The sequence below is a fragment of the Saimiri boliviensis genome, chromosome 21, assembly GCF_048565385.1.
Source record: "Saimiri boliviensis isolate mSaiBol1 chromosome 21, mSaiBol1.pri, whole genome shotgun sequence".
Classification (NCBI taxonomy): domain Eukaryota; kingdom Metazoa; phylum Chordata; class Mammalia; order Primates; family Cebidae; genus Saimiri; species Saimiri boliviensis.
This window is the reverse complement of record NC_133469.1, coordinates 9,258,502-9,278,722: the sequence shown is the minus strand read 5'-3', so window position 1 is coordinate 9,278,722 and position 20,221 is coordinate 9,258,502. Positions and strand designations below refer to the sequence as shown.

Below are 20,221 nucleotides of genomic sequence, written 5' to 3'. Positions count from 1 at the left end.
TTTGAATCCCAAAACGTTTCTCAGATCCATCCAATCCTTCTGACTCCCATGTCTACCAGATATTCAGTCCTTATCACCTCTTACACAAATTAATCCCAGAGTGTCTCAACTGATCTGCCTGCTTCTGATCTCTATTTCCTGAGTTTCCTTTATAAAACACAAGCTTGTACATGCGATTTACACACTTAGAAATCACTAGTGGTTTTGCACTGCCTGTAAATTAAAGGCTAAATCCTTCAAAACAACAGAGCCCTGATACGGTTTGGATCTGTGTCCTCACCAAATCTCATGCTGAATTGTAGTACCCAATGCTGGAGGTAGGGCCTGGCAGGAGGTGGTTGGATCATGGGGGTGCTATTCTTGTGACAATTCTCACAAGATACGTTTTTTTTTAAAAGGGTGCGGCCCCTCCCCCCTCACTCTCTCTTGCTCCTGCCATGCAAGAAGCTTGCTCCCCCTTTGCCTCCCTCCATGATTGTAAGTTTCCTGAGGCCTCCCCAGAAGCTGAGCAGATGCCCGCACCATGCTTCCTGTACAGCTTCCAGAACTATGAGCCAATTAAACTTCTTTTCTTTATGAATTACCCAGTCTCAGGTATTTTATAGCAATGGAAGAACAGACTAACATAAGCCCTCTGGAGTTCACATATTCTTGATATATTCACTGTTTTAGGGGAGGAGGTGGAGTGCTACAGGGAAGTATTTGTCCTGAATCACTCTAAGGGTATACCACACAAACTCAGAATTCTTATTTTGGGCCTCATTTTGGTGCTGACATGTTAAAAAGTTACCTTAAAAAACAACTGTAGGCCAGGCACGGTGGCTCATGCCTGTAATCCTAGCGCTTTTGGAGGCTGAGGTGGGCAGATCACTTGGGGTCAGGAGTTTAAGATCGGCCTGGCCAACAGAGTGAAACCCTGTCTCTACTAAAAGTACAAAAATTAACCAGGCATGGTGGTAGGTGCCTGTAATCCCAGCTACTCAGGAGGCTGAGGCAGGTGAATTGCATGAACCCAGGAGGTGGAGGTTGCAGTGAGCCGAGATTGTGCCACTGTACTCCAGCCTGGGCAATTAGAACAAGACTCAGTCTCAAACAAACAAACAAAAAAACCCACCTTTATTTCCAGGTATACTCTTTTCTTTGGTTTTAATCACTATCAAAACTTTGTCATCTCACTAGACTATTAATGCTTTTACTTAACATGCAAGGTAGATTTTATTCCCTCCCTTTTGCCTCCTCTCCTTTGAGAGAGATAATTCCTTAGATATTGGCTGATGCTATTTCGTAAGACATAAATTAATAACACACCTGAAATACCTCACATCCTGCTACCCTTCCCCCTGCAGCAAACTTGAGTTTCCAACAAGAGTAAAAACAAGGAGAAAATGTTTATTTTCCATACAGGACAACTTTCAAAGAGAGTAATTTCTGAACACCCCTGGGAAGATCACTAGGATGAACTACAACAGGAACTCCAGAGTACTGAATAAGCTTGCTAATGAAAACACATTTTTTTTTTTTTTTTTTTTTTGAGACGGAGTTTCGCTCTTGTTACCCAGGCTGGAGTGCAATGGCACGATCCCGGTTCACTGCAACCTCCGCCTCCTGGGTTCAGGCAATTCTCCTGGCTCAGCCTCCTGAATAGCTGGGATTACAGGCATGCGCCACCATGCCCAGCTAATGTTTTATATTTTTAGTAGAGACGGGGTTTCACCATGTTGACCAGGATGGTCTTGATCTCTTTACCTTGTGATCCACCCGCCTCGGCCTCCCAAAGTGCTGGGATTACAGGCTTGAGCCACCGCACCCGGCCGAAAACACATCTTTACTAAAACAACGAGGGAGGACACCATCTGATGGTGGACACCAGTCTGCAGTTCGCATTTCCTCTGAAACCATCTCAACCTTTGAAATGTGCCAAATACTGCTCTAAGCACTTTCCAAAGAGTATTACATTTAATCCTCCTAACATCCCTCTTTACTGTAGGTGCTGTTGGTTTTCATACTTTGTATGATGAGGACAGTGAAGCACAGAGGTTAAGTGTCTTAAGCTAGTGACCTGGAAAATAAACATCAAGTCCTTGAATTCATATGAAGCAGTGTGACTCTAGGGCTCTCTCCCAGGCCTCCCTATTACACAACTGTTGAGCAAAATAGCAAAAGCCAGGACCTTCTGGCGCAAGTGTTTACCTGACTTGCTTTTCCCTTCTCATACGTTTTTCCAATAAATGGAATGAAACTGACCTGCAATTGCAGGCCCTGAGGGTCCCCCAAAACTGGCCTGGGGTTGGGGTGAGGAGGAACCTCCATTTTTCTGACAGTACTGGATGAAGGAAGCCCTATCTTTTGTAATAATCAAACTCCTAGTGCAGGACCTTGGTGCGGCAATGCGTTGCTTTTTGCAGAATCACAGAAACCTTCCTGCATGAAGTTCAGAAGGCTTGACATAGAGCTTCTCTAACTACACACCAGCTAAGGGGCCGAGGCTGAGGCTGAGTCACCCTCAAAGTTCCCTGACAGCAGTTTAACTTCACATTTCAACTGGCTTTCCAGTAGAGACTCAGATATTTGTTGAATTGAAAGGATGCCTGCTTTTACATGGTATTTGCTGTTAGCTCTTTTAACAGATTAGCAATAACTACCCTAACATCCCAGGGATAAGTAATTAATAGATAACAACTTGTGTTTTGGGGCTTGTTTATCAATATTCTTGTTTATGGTCCTTTGGCATTTTTTGATTATTTTTTATCTGTTTATTTATTTAGAGACTGGGTTATGAAACTGGCTAATTTTTGTATTTTTGGTAGAGACAGAGTTTCGCCATGTTGCCGAGGCTGGAGGCTGATCGCAAACTCCTGGGCTCAGGTGATCCAAAATACTAGCATTTCAAGCATCAGCTACCTTGCTCAGATTTGGCATTTTCAAAGAATCATGGACTCTTTATAAAAACTTTACTTTAAAATCAAGTGTAATGCTGCCCATATCATCCCCCTGACTCTAAAAAAGAAAAAAAAATAAATAAATAAATAAATCATAGTAAAATTTGAGTCCTATTTGTCATGATTTCTTCTATAAGGTAATACATGCAATAAAATTCAAAATTGAAAATTTCATTTAAGATTCCTTACAATAAGGCCAGGTGTGGTGGCTCATGCCTGTAATCCCAGCACTTTGGGAGGCTATGGCAGGCAGATCACAAGGTCAAGAGATTGAGAACATCCTGGCCAACATGATGAAACCTTTTCTCTACAAAAATACAAAAATGAGCTGGGCGTGGTGGTGTGTGCCTGTAATCCCAGTTACTTGGGAGGCTGAGGCAGGAGAATCGCTTGAACTTGGGAAGCAGAGGTTGCAGTGAGCCGAGACTGCACCACTGCACTCCAGCCTGCTGGCGATAGAGCAAGACAATGTCTCATTAAAAAAAAAAAGAAAAAAAGAAAAAAGATTCCTTAGAATCATAAAAAATTAGCCAGGTGTGGTGGCGCATGCCTATAATAACCCCAGCTACTTGTGAGGCTGAGACAGGAGAGTCACTTGAACCTGGGAGGCAGAGGCTGCAGTGAGCCAAGATCATACCATTGCATTCCAGCGTGGGCAACAAAAGCAAAACTCTGTCTGGAATAAAAATATTCCTTAGAACTTGGACAAAATCCTGAAAGAAAATGAACCTTTCTCTGGAAATTTAGTGTCAACGTCATTATGTAGTGATATAACAACATCTACCACACAGTGTTAGGAAAAACAGGTAAATTAGGTACAACTCTCTGCTATATACTCAAAGTCATGGGAACAGCAAGTGGAATAGGGTGTCACTGCCCTACCCCTGGAGAGTGTGGAAGGAAGATGGGTCCCAGCAGTAATAACAAAGAACAAGTGCTTTCGAGGGGTGGGTTGGGGGGGAGATGGAGAAAGGGAGTGTGGGAATGCTAGAAAGGGCACTGTAGCAGGTGCCCAGGAAAAACAATCAGGTAGGGGTTGGTAGTGAGGTACTGGAGTTAGGAGCAGAGAACAGGAGTTGAAGGGAGCCTTCACCAGGATGGGGGCGAATAGCAGCCAAGTTGCCAGGCTCTGGAAATCATCACCTTCAAGGAACACACAGTTGAGAATTCAGGGAGCATGTAGACTCATGCCTCTATTTTACAGTTAAACTGGAGAGAGTACCTTTCTGACTCAGCTGTTGTGATGTTTTAATATGTGCTTTCATTTTCATAATGTAATCTATTAATTTTCTATTTTTCAAATATGTTTTTCATTACAATTTAAAGTAAATTTAAGAAAGATGTGAGTCTGTTAGCTGGGAGAAGTATTATTAATTATCTGTTATTTAAACTTGTATCAAAAATAAACCCTACATTGGCCAGGCATGGTGGCTCACGCCTGTAATCCCAGCACTTTGGGAGGCTGAGGAGGGTGGCTTCCTTAAGGTCAGGAGTTCGAGGCCAGATTGGCCAACAAGGTCAAACCTCATTTCTACTAAAAACACAAAAATTAGCTGGGCATGGTGGCACACACCTGTAATCCCAGCTATTCAGGAGGCTGAGGTGGGAGAATCGCTTGAACACAGAAGGCGGAAGTTGTAGTGAGCCGAGATCACACCACTGTACTCCAGACTGGATGACAGAGTTAGACCCTGTCTCAAAAATTAAGTAAAATTAAAAAAAACCAAACCCTAAATATAATCTTTAATATACTGATTTAAAATTTTTAAGAAAATCGGCCGGGCATCGTGGCTCACCCCTGTAATCCCAGCACTTCGGGAGACTGAGGCTAGTGGATCACATGAGATCAGGAGTTCGAGACCAGCCTAGCCAATATGGTGAAACCTCTTCTCTATTAGAATCATTTGAACCCAGAAGGAGGAGGCTATAGTGAGCTGAGATTGTGCCACTGCACTCCAGCCTGGCAAGAGAGCAAGACTCGTCACTAAATAAAAACAAAAAGAAAAAAGAAAAATTAACCTAAAACCAGTTCTTTAACAGAAACTGTCAGATTTAAAAAAAAAAAAAAAAAAAAAAAAGGATTAACGATTTTCCAAGGGGGTTGGAAAGATATATTTGGGAGAAGCACCTTCTATGAGAGGGGAACAGGCAAAGACTCCCCTAGTCGTAGGGCGTGCAGCCTCAAGGGATCCATGGCCACCAGATCCCCACCTTCTGCCACATCCCTGCAGGCCTTTGCATTCCTCAATGTCTCAAAGGTGATTTGTAAATACCAAGTTATACCCATACCCGTTTAGAGGCAATTATCTCTGTAATACCATTCATGTCAGGGGTCACTGTGATTCACATACACAATTTATACCAAGGCAAACAAACAGCGGTCAATGTTGGACAGAAGCTAAGGGGACTGCACTGAAATGAATGATTCACAAGTGCCACACTTGTGGGAAGGGAAAAAGGAAGGGAAGTGAACGCCGTTTTTAAATATAGACTGTTCTAATTTTTGGCAATTTTCAGAGCAGTGTGACACAGGGAGAGGAGCAATGCCTCTTGGGGACTTTCTATTATTATATTATAACATCATGCTTGTCAAAACACCTGATAAATACATAGGGCAAAACGGATCTCTAATGAAATATATGTGGCTTTATCTTACATGATACGATTGAGGGCATGTTCATTAAGCAAGACCAAAATTGAATATATCTGCTAAAACCTACTACAATAAAACTAGACTCAAAGTATCCTGGACAACTGAAACATCATCTGTCAAATTAAATAAAAGGCAAGTTAGTGTAATTTGAATTTGTCCTTGAGTGCATTGGGAAAGGCAGAATAAAAGCTAGGTAAATAAAAACGAGAAACAGATCTAGTAGTCATAGTGGTACATCAGCTCAAAGAGACAAGCCTAATTTGTTTGTTTAAGACAGAGTCCCACTCAGTCGCCTAAGATGGAGTGCGGTGGCACAATTTTGGCTCACTGCAACCTCTGCCTCCCGGGCTCAAGCCATTCTCCTGTCCCAGCCTCCTGAGTAGCTGGGATTACAGGTGACTGCCACCATGCCTGGCTAAGTATTCTATTTTTAGTAGAGATGGGGTTTCACCATGTTGGCCAGGCTGGTCTTGAACTCTTGATCTCATGTGACCCACCTCAGGCAATCAACCTGTCTCAGCCTCCCAAAGTGCTGGGATTACAGGCGTGAGCCACCACGGCAGCCTGAACAGTCACCTTCTGAAGACAGGTATTCCTGATGAGGTAGCTTAAAAGATAGCCCACTGTTTTACCCATCTTTCAGGGATGCAATTAACTGTGATCTATGGTGGTTGCATCATTATAGGGAGGCTTTCATTTTCTATAAAGACGACCTGGATTGAGATACAGGATCTAGAGATTTGCTGGGGAAGATTTAGCCTGATTACTGATTACCAATTATTGCTACAGAATGCCTAAAAGTTTACACATAAAAACTGTGCTGAATATGTTAATAAATGTTGAAATAAAAAAAAAAAAAACCAACACTTGTCAGATGATTGCATACACATATGAACATCAAAAAGTGGTAAATAGGCCAGGTGCAGTGACTCACACCTGTAATCCCAACACTTTAGGAGGTAAAGGCTGATGGATGATCTGAGGTCAGGAGTTCCAGACCAGCCTGGCCAACATGGTGAAACCCCACCACAAAGCAAGATTCTGTCTCAAAAAATAACAAAAAACACCCCATCAAATACTGTGACTTTCTGAGGAAAGTTGGGAAGCAAGTAAGACAATTAATGTATTGTTTTGAGCGCTCAAATATAACTAAAGAATTTTGTACTTTAGGGTCTTAAATGTTACATCCTTCTAGGATTTTGGCACTTTAAAATGTCACTGCATCTAAACTTCTTAGGAGAAGTAAATCTTCTACCTCAGACTTGGAGTTAAACAGTGATGTTAATAATGGAGAGAGAGAACGAGGGAAAAAGATCATAATTTGGGGGGTTGAGGGCATGCTAAGAGGAAAGGGCAAGCTCCTTGCGTGACTGAATTAAATGTTCTAATTTCAATATATATTTCACGTATGATTCTTTTTTTAATATAGTCTACGGGCACTTCCTTTTTGCCAGACGGTTATAAATAACATGGTAGACTACTAAATAAACAGTTGTACATCTGATCCCTTCCCACAAAAAAGTGGATAAACTTGCAAGATAAACTCATAAAAGCATCAGAAATGGGACACTGGAAACAGGAGAGATGAAGAGTTACAGATTCTGTGCACTGAAAGGAGGCAGACAGTAATGATGAGTGCAGTGGAGGAGCCACTAGAAAGCCAGCAACTTTATGGCTCAGAGCTTGGGGAGGCACAGATGCCTCAAGAAGTGAGGTGCAACATAGGGCTGAAAAACAGCATTAGGCCAGAGTTTCTAAGAAGAGCTAAATCCTTAATTCAACCAGGTTTAACTGTCCTCCTCTACTGAAAACAGGTGGAAGACTGTCAAAGTCCACACACTGAATGATGAGCCCATATTCCCATCCCTACAACCCTACCATCCCCTTCTCCACTTGGCTTTAGGATGCTGGCAGCCAAGCTTGCACCTCTCAACAGGAAATCTCAAGGTTCTTCTCTGGAACAAAACAAAAATTTTTTGTTTTCCTCTGGGAAAACTCAACTCAGAGAAAAGACCCATATGCTGGCTGGTTGCCTTATTGTTCTAGAGGACCACAGGCCAACAAGCCTGGCCCATACTCTAACACAGAGCTTCAAACCATTTTTAAAAACATCTTTCTCTCTTAAAAATATAAATCAAAACATCTGAAGAAACTCTAACAAGAAAGAGAAAATAGGAAACAAAGATTTTTCAAAATTACAATAAAGGCTAAGTGTGGTGGCTCACGCCTCTAATTCCAGTACTTTTTAAGGTTGACATGGGAGGATTAAGCTTAAGCTTAGGAGATTGAGACCAACCTGCCTGGGCAACAAAGTGACATGCTGTCTCTACAAAAAGTAAAAAAAAGTCAGGCATACTGGCATGCAACTGTGGTCCGGCTACTTGGGAAGGTCCTGTGAGCCCAGTGGTTGGAAGCTGCAGTGAGCCATGATCACATCACTGCCCTCCAGCCTGGGTAAGAGTGTGAAACTGCCAGAAAACAAGAACAAAAAACACATTATAATGTATTCAAAAAGTGAGAGAAACTATTACAGCCATAAGATTATTCTCTTATTTTTATTTATTTTTGAGACAGAGCCTTGCTCTGTTGCCCAGTTGCAGTGCAGTGGCTCGATTTCAGCTCACTGCAACCTCTACCTCCCAGTTCAAGTGATTCTTCTACCTCAGGCTCCTGAGTAGCTGGGACTCCAGGTGTGTGCCACCACGCTCAGCTATTTTTCTATTTTTAGTAGACACGGGGTTTCACCATGTTTGGCCAGGATGGTCTCGATCTGTTGACCTCATGATCTGCCTGTCTCGGCCTCCAAAGTGCTGGGATTACAGCTGGCTCTGACAATTCTTTAAAAATCAGTACATTCAGAGAAAAAAAAAAAAAGCTCTTCAAAATATCCGGAAAAAAAATAAGTAAATAAAAGGTTAGAAGGCTGGGCAGTATGGCTTGTGGCTCATGCCTATAATCCTGGCACTTTGGAAGGCCAAAGTGGAAAGGCTACTTGAGTCTAGCAGTTTGAGATCAGTCGGGGCAACATTGTGAGACCTTGTCTCTACAAAAAATACAAAAAATTAGCTGGGCATGGTGGCACAAGCCTTTAGTCCCAGCTACTAGGGAGCCTCAGAGTTTGAGGCTGCAGTCAGCTGTGATTGTACCACTGCATTCCAGCCTGAGTGACAAAAAAAAAAAAACAACAAAAAACAAAAACAAAAACACCAAAAACACTAACAAACAAAAAAAGATCAGATGATAAAGGCGGAGAAAGCATAGATAAATTGTAACAAAAAAAATGACAGAACACAGAGAAAAAAAGATAAAAACAGAGGCTGAATCCAGGAGGTAAAATGCCTTATGTTAATAGGAATTATAAAAAGAGAGCAGAGAAAGTAGAGGGAAGAAAATTTTCAGAGAACTACCACTTAACAAATTTCCTGAATTGAAAATGTCAGCATACATAAGATCTCATAGAGTAGCCAACATAATAAATGAAGAGACCTAGTCAAGACATATCATTTTGACATCTTAAGACCCTAGGGAAAAAGAGAAGATCCTCCCACTTTCCAGGAGAAAAACAGAACACGCATTGAGGGATGAAAAATCAGAATGGCTCCAGTCTTCTCAACTGCAGCACTGCAAGCTAGAGGACAAACCAGGAACAATGACTTCAAGACAGTGAGAAAAAAAATCACTTTTAATCTAGGATTCCACATCTAGCCAACTCTCAATTAAGAATGAGGCTAGAATAAAGTCATGCTCAGATATACAGGTTCTCAACATTTTTACACTCCAATGCACCCTTTCTCACAAAACTACTAAAGCATGATGCACGCCCTTAAATGAAGGCCCACTTTAAGAATGAGGAAGGCATGGGATTAGAAAACAGATCACTCAACAGAGGAGAGAAAGAAATGAAGATGATGATGAACAACTGCCCCAGAATAACAGTTACAGACCTAAAGAATAAATATCCCAATTGAAAGTATGGGTTAGCAATGATGTAGCCCCAAAAAATAAAAAGCAAATCAACACATGAGTTAGTAATCCTAAAGAAATGCAATGTTTCAGAAAGAAATCTAGTATGTGTCCTAATTATAGATTTCAAAAAATAAAAAATGATTTTAGAAGTCTACACAAATCTTCCAAATTACCTTTCATTTTGTGTCCATCATTTAGGGATAGGTGGTTTAATCTGGAGGAATAATCATGTAATACGTAACAAAAACATGGGAGAGAAGGAATCAAATGAAATAAAAATCCCAAGCTGGTAAGAGATTTCTTATACTCACCATCTCTCTGGCTATTTCCAGCGCTTCCTGCAGGCCATAGAGCCTGCCGCAAACCAGGTAGATTCCATTGGCCCAGAGAATACAACCCTCATGGACCCAAAATTCATTGCTGTCAAGAGGTAGTTCAGGGATTTGTAACTCCAGCTCAGGGCCACCTTCTGAAGTGGTGGGCACAGAGGGCTTTGAGTCCAAAACAGTCTTTTCACTGCTGCCCTCAGTGGCTGCTTTTTTACAAGGGAGCCCCCTGGACAGGGACCGAGGGCCTCCACCACAGTCTTCCGAGCGGTGGCGCCGCTTAAACCTGGGGTGTGCAGCCAGGCTCCTCTGCTCCTTCTGCTGCTGCTGCTGCTGCTCTTCCTCCTCCTCAGTGTCCGTCTTGGAGCCATTAGAAGCACTTTTGTGCCGTACCTTAACTTTGTTCTGCATTTCTGTGGCCCTCTTAGGAGGCGGATTCTTCGGGAGAGTGGCTGCATAATCTTGGGGATAAAAAGGTCCAAAGAGGTCACCCATGTTCCGGTAACTGGCCCACTTGCCACACAGACAGCAAACCAGGTGCCCCATAACCGAAGACTCTGTCACAACAGGTCCCTGCAGCATAAAGGACGAGGCCGGGAGTGCCTTGCTTTCAGTGCTGCTAGGTGGAGGGGTCAGTGACCTCTGACCCTTCCTACCCCTCACCAATTTGGTCTGTTCTTCTTCTTCAGCATTGATGATTGTACAAACGGCTCCAAGTTCACACTTATTTACTACATGGATATAAGGGTAAAAAGACTTGTTCTTGGCGTCAGTTTTATCCAGTGGCTGGGTGGCATACTTTAGTTTGATCTCAGGTTCTTGGGGTTCCACAATGGGAACCGCTTGTTTGGTTTTTCGCTTCCTTGGCTGGGCCCCAGGCTTCCTTCTCTCCCTCCTTTGCCTCTGTTTTTTTGGCTTTGGCTCTCCATCTGCAGAACCTTCTGGTATCTGTGGGGGCTGAGGGGGTGGAGGCGGTGGCTGCTGCTGTTTCTTTTGCTTATTCACACTACCAATGGGTCTCCCCTTCTTCTTTCCTGATGGGAAATACCCCTTTGGAGGGAAGCCCTCTTGCTTGGGTGAAATCGTCACTGTATCATTCTCTTTCTCTTCAGCCTTGGGGTTTGCCTCAGGGGCCAATATGCCCACTGGAGGTACATTCTTTGAGTCTGGAAAGATTAAAGGTGCTGTTCCACCCAGGGAACCATCTGGTCTCCCTTGGTTACTACCAGGCTTCTGTGAGGCTGTGGATGTCATGGCACCAGGGGGTTCCTTTCCAGCAGTAACTGACTCTGCATGTGTCTCTGTCTTCACTTTGTCATCCACACTGCCACGCCACTCTTCTGAAGACCTTGGAAGAGGTTTCTCAATGTGCAACTCCTGGTTTGCTGGACTGACTAGGTCAGAGGCCACCTCACCTTTTCTCTTCTCTACGTCAGCATCCTGAACAGCAACACTCCCACCTTCAGGAGGACCACTCTTCAAAGAGAGTATATCATCAAGAGTAACTGTGTCTCCCCCAGCCTCTGCACTGTTCGAGGAAGCGCTCCTCCTGATATTTGGAGAGGTAATCTTCTGAACTATAGCTTCCAATTTCAAGCCCCGTCCTTTCCTTGGGGGCAGTATTTTAGTCTTTGCAGGGCTTGTGAGAGTAACAGCAGGACAGTTTCTATTATCTGAACTTGGAAGGTCCTTGGAGGAGTCTCTCTTAGAGATAGACTTGATATCCTGACTGTGAGAAAGATGGGTAAAGGAATTGAATGCTTTATCAGCGCCTTCCTTTGATGGGTGAAGGAGGCGACTTTTATCTTCAGTGTTACTGTTCTTTACATCTTGTGACTGTCTCTTACTGGGAATGGGAGAGATAAAAGAACGGACACGCCTCCTCATAATTAGGGGGTTTTGAGAAGAATGGTCTTCCTGGCCTGGAAGTCTCAGCATAACATTACTAGGTTTGGATGACTGTGTAGCCTCAGCTAGTCCATGTCCATCAGTCTCATGGGGTGGCCCATACCTTTTTTGACTGGACATTCCTGGAGGACCACCACTTTTGGCTGGAGAAGTTTGCCGAGAAAGATCCCAACAGGATTCTTGTAATTTCTGTGAGCCATGCTTTAATTCCATGCCCTTGCTAGGCAGACCATCACTAGATAATAGGCAGCGCCCAGTCTCCTGAGCGCTGGGGTCATGGTAAGTCCCTACCGGTGGGCCATACATCATACCATCTTTGTCATTTTTCAGAGGGCTCCGTACTCTGTCAAGAAACTGCTGCTGTCTTGGACTCTTCCGTGGCCCCTCCTGCCTGTGCTGTGCTGCAGCAATGACTCCCTGAGCAGAACCGCTGCTCCAGTCTTTGTACTCCTCTGGTTGCTGTTGGTACATCTGTCTCTTATAATGCAGCTGAGAATTCAAACCTGTGTTTGGGTCCCCATAAGCATGAGCCCGAGTATTTGCGTGATAAGCAGAGGCCAGGCTTTCTGAGTTGGGAGAAAAGGGAGCATGTAAAGAACTTCGATTGGCCCTCTCTGAAAAGGTCATGTGTGGATTCATGTGATGAGGGTCTCCCCCTGGGCCTCTGCTCCTCCCAGGAGACATCTTCAATTTTTCTGCAAAGTCATGATATTGAGAAGGAGACCGACCCCTTATGCCCTCCCGACCACTAACTCTGCCAGGAACCCGCCGCATTGGCGTGGGTCTGCTGTCTTGCGAGCTGTAGTCTGAAAGGGCATCATGGGTTGCTGCTCCAGGGTTGGCACTGCCACGGTAAGACTCATGCTTAATGCTAGAAGGATGGCAGTGGTCTCCAGATTTCTTGTTGTTGAAACTAGCTTGGGATTTAGACTGTTCAAAGTCCTCCTCTTTTATCTGCCCGCTCTGGGATTTCAGCTTTGTTTCCATGGACACCAAACCACCTGGAAGAATGACCGACTGACTTAAACTTGGATTGAGACGGTCATTCCTCCCAATCCTGGTGTCGGCACTCATATGTCCCAGTGAGTGAGCCCCTGGGTCCCTGACAATCTGTCTTAGTGGAGAAATATCACAGATCACTGATCTTCTTTCAGAGAGGGAACCCCCAGGTTCATGGGCTGATGACTGAGGCTCTATTTCAAACTTTCTGGGAATTGGATAGTCAGTCAAATTGATCTGTTTCATTTCAGGAGCTGTGCTGCTTGATTTCCTTTCCCAGGGGCCCCAGTGGGGATTTTCTAATAGAGACCCAATGCTTTTGTTCAGAAGGCTCCTGCTAGCTAATTCATTGGTTTGACTAACCAAGACATTGGGCCTTGCGGATCCTTCTAGGCTACCAGCCACCCCCTGATGCTCCTGAGTACTCCTAGAATATCTCCTGTCAGGGTGGTGGTGGTAACCCTGAAGCACTTCCTGCAGGAGGCTTGGAAACTTTTCATTTCTACCCTTTCGTTCCCCATGGCCAGTGAAATCTCCCTTTTCTTGCCCTGTAGGATACTGAGGAAAGCCACTGACATTTCGTGGCACAGCTGACCCGAAACTATCTTTGTAACTATAGCGCAGACTTCCAGGAGATTTGCTAGGCTCAGTTCTGCTTGTAAAACCAGGGCCTGCTGCAGAGTGGCCACTCTGGCCATTTCCCTCTCCATTATGGTTGGAGTTGTTATCGCCATTCTTGTTTCCTTTGCTCCCTCCTCCTCCTGCAGGCTCTGGCTGGGGAAGAGATGCATGACTGGTTTCCTTTGCCCCACCATTGCTAGGTGGCCTCTGAGTGGTTGCAGAATCATCCTCTTGGGAGCCTTTATCTTGTCCACCAGGCTTTTCTACCCGACTTGTCATGGCTTCCCGGGAGACAATCACCCCAACTGTCTTCTCATTGACCTTTGGGTTCCCGTCAGATGACAATGGCATGTCCTTAGCACCTGGGGAGGTGGCCTCTTCTCTAGCTGCGGGACTAGCATTGAGTCTAGGGGTTTCATTCTGAGCACCTTGTGCCGGTGAGGAGCCAGCTTTCTCCGAGGCTCCACCTTTGTAGGTGGTGTCAGAGCTGGTGCTCTGGCCACTTAGTTGCCGCACTCTCTCGCCTGGATCCTCTGAACTGCTGGAGCAGCCTCCATCTAACGATTCTGCCATAGGGGACTTCAGCTGTTCTTCAGGTTGTGAGGAGCCTTCAGAGTTTGTGCAGCTATCTGCTTTCTTGGAAGATGAGGGCCTCTTGGAGGTCTTCTTTTGAGGAGTCAGGGCATCAGAAAGTAACATGTGCTGTACAGTGTTAGGAAGATTGGCCACTTGAGTACTCAGAGCACTCAAACTACTCAACCCAGGATCTGTCAGTCGCTTTTCTGGTACCCCTTCTAGTCCAAACCCTTTGAAGCCTGCGGCATGAGAATTAGGACTGGGCATCATTGATGGGGTTGGACTGAGTTGAGGCATTAACTGTAAAATTCTGTTTCTGGAACCCATAGGCACACTGCCTTGCCCACACTGGAGATTCTCCCCAGTCTGCATGAGAGGAGATGGGGTAGAACTACAGCTTGGAGACTGAACCACAGAGGCAGCTGGGGAAGGGTTAGAAATGGGGCTGAAGTTCTGGTGAAACTGCATGGGGGACCTCACAGGAACCTCAGGCTGGTTGTACTGCCCCACCTGGCTTTGCAGGGGCAGCTTGGTGGCAGCATTGGTATACTGCATCACATGCTGAGGAGGGTGTTGTTGCTGCTGTGGTTGCTGCTGCTGCTGCCCCTGTTGGGTCCCTTGTGGAATCTTTGCCTGTTCAAAATTTTTCATAGATTGAGGCTGATAGCTATAATTGGATTGTGTTCCATAAGCCTGTGCATTAGAACCCACATTGTGTCCTTCATACTGAGATCCAGCATTCACACTGTAACTGCCATCATAGCTCTGTCCAGACTGGCTAAAACGCTGTGGTGAAGGGAAGGAGGAGGAGGAAGAGGAGGAAGCAGAAGACTGGTAGTGTTGGCCAAACTGACCCACTCTCAACTGGTAACCAGCAGCAGAAGATGGCAGAGTTGAGGGCCGCTGCATTGGCTGTAGATGGGATGAGCTGGATGCTGGCTGGCCAGCGGCCTGCGGCAGGGGCTGATGGGACTGGTAAAGCTGTTGTCTCAACTGCTGGACTTGCTGCTGCTGCTGTTGCTGCTGGCTGGAAGCCTGCTGTTGGTACTGAGCACTCCCTGGAGAGAAAGGCCCCGTGTAATCCTGCTGATAATGTGACACACCGCCAAGGCCAGAGTGCTGTGCTTGAAACTGGCCCACATGACCCTCACTCCCATACTGATTGCCAAAGCTACTCCCCTGAGGGGGTCCATAGCTCTGCACAGGCCCAGAAGGCCTTCGCTGAGGAGGCTGTGGGGTTCCTGTAGCCACGGGGTCTTTGTTGCCTGTCATGTAGTAAAAATCTCCAGCCTCTTTTCTGAAACCCTGGTAACCTTGATGGCCAGAGGTCTCACTAGCCATCGCTGCTGCAGCAGCTGCTGCTCCTCGTCGTCCACCACCACTGCTACTGCCACTGCCACCACTACTGCCACCTGCACCTCCAAAATTCTGGAACATCTGGGCCTGACGAGGGCTGAACTCCTCTATCCGAGATGAGCTGTGTACCTCCTGTGGGTAGCTTTGCTGGCTTCCGTGGTAACTGCTTTGCTCTCTAAAGGACTGCATACTGTTCAGCAGCACAGCAGCAGGCCAACAGCCCTCCTAGAAACAGAAGAAAAGAAATAAAAACATTAGACATGTATCTTCTTGGTACAAATAAAATCAAGTCTAGATGATGGAGGGTATAAGATGATTCAGATGCCCAAATGAAGCTGACTGAATTTCTTTTCTTTTTTTGAGACAGAGTTTTGCTCTGTTGCCCAGGCTGGAGCGCAGTAGTGCAATCTCGGCTCACTGCAACCTCCGCCTTCCAGGTTCAAGCAATTCTCTTGCCTCAGCCTCCGGAGGAGCTGGAACTACAGGCGTGTGTCACCATGGCTGGCTAATTTTTTTGTATTTTTAGTAGGAACAGGGTTTCACCATGCCAGCCAGGCTGGTCTTGAACTCCTGACCTCGTGTTCTGCCCGCCTTGGCCTAAGTGCTGAATTTACAGGTGTGAGCCACCACACCCAGCCCTGAATTTCATCTTTTATGTTTTATCCTATCCACTTCTGAAAATGCACATATGCAGAAAAATGGCCTGAACAGTGAGGCAGGAATCTGTAGCAGAATGAAAAGAAATGCTCTGAGTGCATACAAATCCAATATAGCAAAACCACCTATGTCTCATATATCTAGTAATTGCCTTCATTATTAGACAAATGAGCCCCCAAATTCAACTGGATTAAAATATAGGGTTGTGTTATTACTGTCAATGAAAAACAGCAATTTTTCAATGAGTCTTTCAGTTACGGCAGGATGAGTAAGAAAAAACACATTTTTTTTTATTTTATTTTATTTTTTTTTTTTTTGAGACAAGATCTCACTCTGTTGCCCAGGCTGGAGTATGCAAGGGCACAGTCATAGATAGCTCAGTGCAGTCTCAAACACCTGGCCTCTAGCGAGCCTCCTGCCTCGACCTCCCAAAGTTTTGGGATTGCAGACATAAGCCATTACTTTCATTTCTCTGCTTTCATGTATTAGAGTGATCACTGAACTGCGGGTTGTAACACTGGCTGCTGATCGCCACTCTCCAACACGAAACAGAATAGGCCAGAGAACTTCAGCTGATTCCTTATGTACAAATGCACATTACTGCAGGTTTACTAAAACTGCCAACTACCTGTGATGACTGCTGACTCCAGGACACTCAGCCCGTATGGGTTCCATACATACGGTGGAAGAGGTTTGGAGTCAACCTCTTCTTGGCATATGATTGTTTTGAAGGCACCCCTCTCTCAACCAGTCTCCCTCAATTTCCAGGTACAAAGGGCTAGACTCAAGCCAGTGAATAGCAGTGACTATCCTTCCAGATTATTCTGGGGAGTTTCCAATAAGTTCCAGCACCTTTACTCGCCAAGTGGTATTTTTATTTGCCACATTTTTTAGATTCAGTTATTACTGGTCTTTACTATGAAAGAAGAATTTGAAGCAATCATCTTGTAGGACAGCAAAAAAACAGAGAGTAAAATAGGAATTCTTCAAGCCTAGGGATCCAGACTCTTTCCAAAGTTATCTGACTCAGCCACTTAATCTCTCTTAATCGAGCCGATTTTTTTTTTTTTTCTTCCTTTCGCCTGGGCCTGTATCCTCGGTCAGAAATGAACAGACAAGGCCAAATTGCTCCAAACTTTAGAACCAATTATTTAAAAAAACAAGTTCCAAAAACACAAACGGGCTAAAGTAAGGTACTAATAGACAGTTTAGTTACAATTGTTTATGAAGCTAGTTTTCTAGTTCCCCTGGGGGAGCTGAAAATGGAGTTGCCTGCAGCAAAGTCAACGATCCTCTTAAATGCAAGTCAGATTCATCCTCTCCAATCCCTCCAGTGGCTCCTACCTCATTCCTTGGGAAAATTGTCTGGAAGGCCCTGCTCCCACCCCACAACCTCTCTGACCTCCTCCCCTACCACTCTCTGCTTTAGCCCCATAGTCTCCCTGTTCCTGGAACAGGCCCACCACATATCTACATAGGACCTCTGTTCTCGCCTGCACGTTCTTCTCCCATTGCAAAACAGCTTGCTCTCCCTCCAGTCTTTGGGCAAATGTCACTCATTCCCTGGTCATTCTATTAAAAACAGCTAGCTCTACACCTTTTCCCTGCCTCTAACTCCCTCCCCTGTTTCATCATCCCCTGCCTAGCCCTGTACTGATTCCAAACAGACACATACATGCTACTTGTTTACTGTCTGTCTCTCTCCAGACTAAAATGTAAACTCCTTAAAGGGCAGAGACTGCCTATTCCTTGCTGTAATCCTCACGTCACCACAGGGCAGGCTGTGTGAATGAGTAAATGGTGTAAGAACTAGGCCTTAAGAAAACTGGGCTAGAACTCACATATTCAGAGATGGTGCTGTGGGAGTGACATGAGAGAATTGCAGAAATTGAAAATAGAGTATGATCAACCTAAAAGCAGAGCTGGAGGATGCTGAAGACCTCACCTGTAAAATCCTATGTGTCCAGTTCTAAGGGAGAGACCTAGCTTGAGTCCACATGAGAACTGTGAGAAAAGACTTCAGAAAGTAAATACGGATTAGAGCGGAAGATGGCCAGTAACTCCAAATTCAAAAAGCCTGACCCACATCTTGAAATATCTTAGGTCTAAAACAGCTAAAACAGCTAGACAAGGGTCTACTTCCATAAGTTTGAAATACAGTCATATGACCCAAAACCATCATTAAGCATTCATGTACAAATAATGTCACAATCTAAGGGAAATCACTTCTCATCCTATTCAAAATGCCTCTGCAACAGACAGCTGTTGCTTTGTGCCAATGAATCTGCTGGGCAGTAGGTAATAGCTGTTCAAATGGTGATGATGACATTTGACACTGTTCCAGCATTTCGCACAAACTAACTCATTTAATCCTCACAACACTAACACGATCGTTTCACAGATGAGGAAACAGAAGCAGAGTTCACAAAGCTCCTAAGCAGCAAGGCTGAGCACAGGCCATGTTCTTAACATTACAATGCCCAGAGGGTCTTCCATACGGTCAGTAAAAGATGCCAGTTGTCCTGTCAGGTTGGCCTTGAAAGTGGGTAGCCAATCACAATAAATCTGTCCCTTCACCACTGCCCTCTCATAAGGACCTCCATACTGTTCCAACTGACTTCTCACCTCCCCCATCATTCTTAAGACTATCAAGAGCAATTTTGTCTACATAAGTATTAATATTTTTTTCTGTCTGTGATGTGCTCCTGCTCTACTCCTCAGTGCCAGTGGCCTTCTCTAAATGATAAAACAAGGCTGAATGGGGGCTAAATTGAACAAAAACATTAAAGCTGGCAGTTTAAACTAATGAAAAGCTTTCTCAAGAGATACTATCTATAAAAAAACTATGTTACATGTTGTTTAATTAATCCTTCTGGAAATAAAACCAGGCTTCTGAAGATCTGAGTGTATAAACAATGTTGCCACTTGCTCCATATTCCTCCTAAATAGGAGCCACCAAGAGCTAAAGGCCACTTTATACATCAGCACATCAGGCCTCAGGCTGCCCTATCTCCAGACAGGAAAAACAGATACAGGAAGGATTCCATCTCAGTTCTGTTCTCAGCCCTCCCTGGCAGATTTCCTGTTCTGTATTATGCCCCTTTCCCTATTGTTATGGTTCTATTTTACGGAATTTAAAAAATCCATAGCCAAATACCTCCTGCAGGGTTCCATTCATGCTAAATATTCTTAGTATACATGAAGCATCTGAGTACCAGAAGGTGGTTTGTCCAGGTTTATCTTTTTTAGGAATTCCAAGTAAACCAATTAAGAAAACCAAGTAGTATGTATCAACAACAGAAAATATAAACCTGGAGCTATAAAAGTAATAGGCTGTGTAAGGTGGCTCACACCTGTAATCACCAGTGTTTAGGTAGGCTGAGATGAGAGGATTGTTGAGGTCAGAAGTTCAAGACCAGCCTGAGTAACATGGTGAGACCCCATCTCTACCAAAAAAAAACAAAAAACAAAAAACAATTTTTTTTAACGCACAGTGTGATGAGGTGTGACTACAGTCCCAGCTGCTCAGGAGGCTGAGATGGGAGGATTGCTTGAACTCAGGAGTTCGAGGTTGCAATGAGCTATAAATGTGCCAATGTGTTCCACCCTGGGCAACAGAGACCCTGTCTCTAAAACAAAAACAAAAACCACTAATAGAGATAATTCCAATGTTATCCCATCATCTTAAAAAAAAGAAAAGCATCAGTGTAGTCAGTTTTAAAGCACTGTGATTAGTGATAGTAAGCGCCTGAATTCCTTTGTTTAAATGAAAAATGAATACAAACAGTAGTAAGGAAAATCTGATACCCCCAAGGAGTAAGTCACCCAAGGAACGTGCATACATACTCTAAAAAAGAGGTTGGGCACAGTGGCTCACACCTGTAATTCCAGCACTTTGGGAGGTTAAGGCAAGGGGATCGCTTGGGCTTGGGAGTTTGAGATCAGCCTGGGCAACATGGAGAAACCCTATCTCTATAAGAAATAAAACAACTAGCCAGGTGTAGTGACGCATGCCTGCAGTCCCAGCAACTTAGGGGGCTAAAACGGGAGGATCACCTGAGCCCGGAAGGCAAAGGTTTCAGTGAGCTGAAATCCTGCCACTGCTCTCCAGCCTGGTCAGCAAAGGGATATTCTGTCCAAGAAATAAATAAAAAAGATCTACCAATGTACTTCCTGTTCATATTGACTCTCCCTCTCCCTTTCCTGTTTTTCCTCATATA

General features: G+C 44.5%; 1 protein-coding gene across 7 annotated transcripts in view; it reads right to left on the bottom strand.

Moving 5' to 3' along the window:
- Positions 1 to 20,221, bottom strand: part of TCF20 (transcription factor 20) — a 189,220-nt gene that overhangs the window by 39,533 nt on the left and 129,466 nt on the right. For all 7 annotated transcript variants that reach the window (XR_012515507.1, XR_012515508.1, XM_039463174.2 and 4 more), the window contains exon 2: positions 9,870 to 15,569. Coding sequence is in view for 5 of the 7 variants with exons in the window: in XM_039463174.2 (XP_039319108.2) it covers positions 9,870 to 15,533 (5,664 nt within the window). In the remaining 2 variants the exon portion in view is untranslated. The remainder of the gene's footprint in view (positions 1 to 9,869; positions 15,570 to 20,221) is intronic.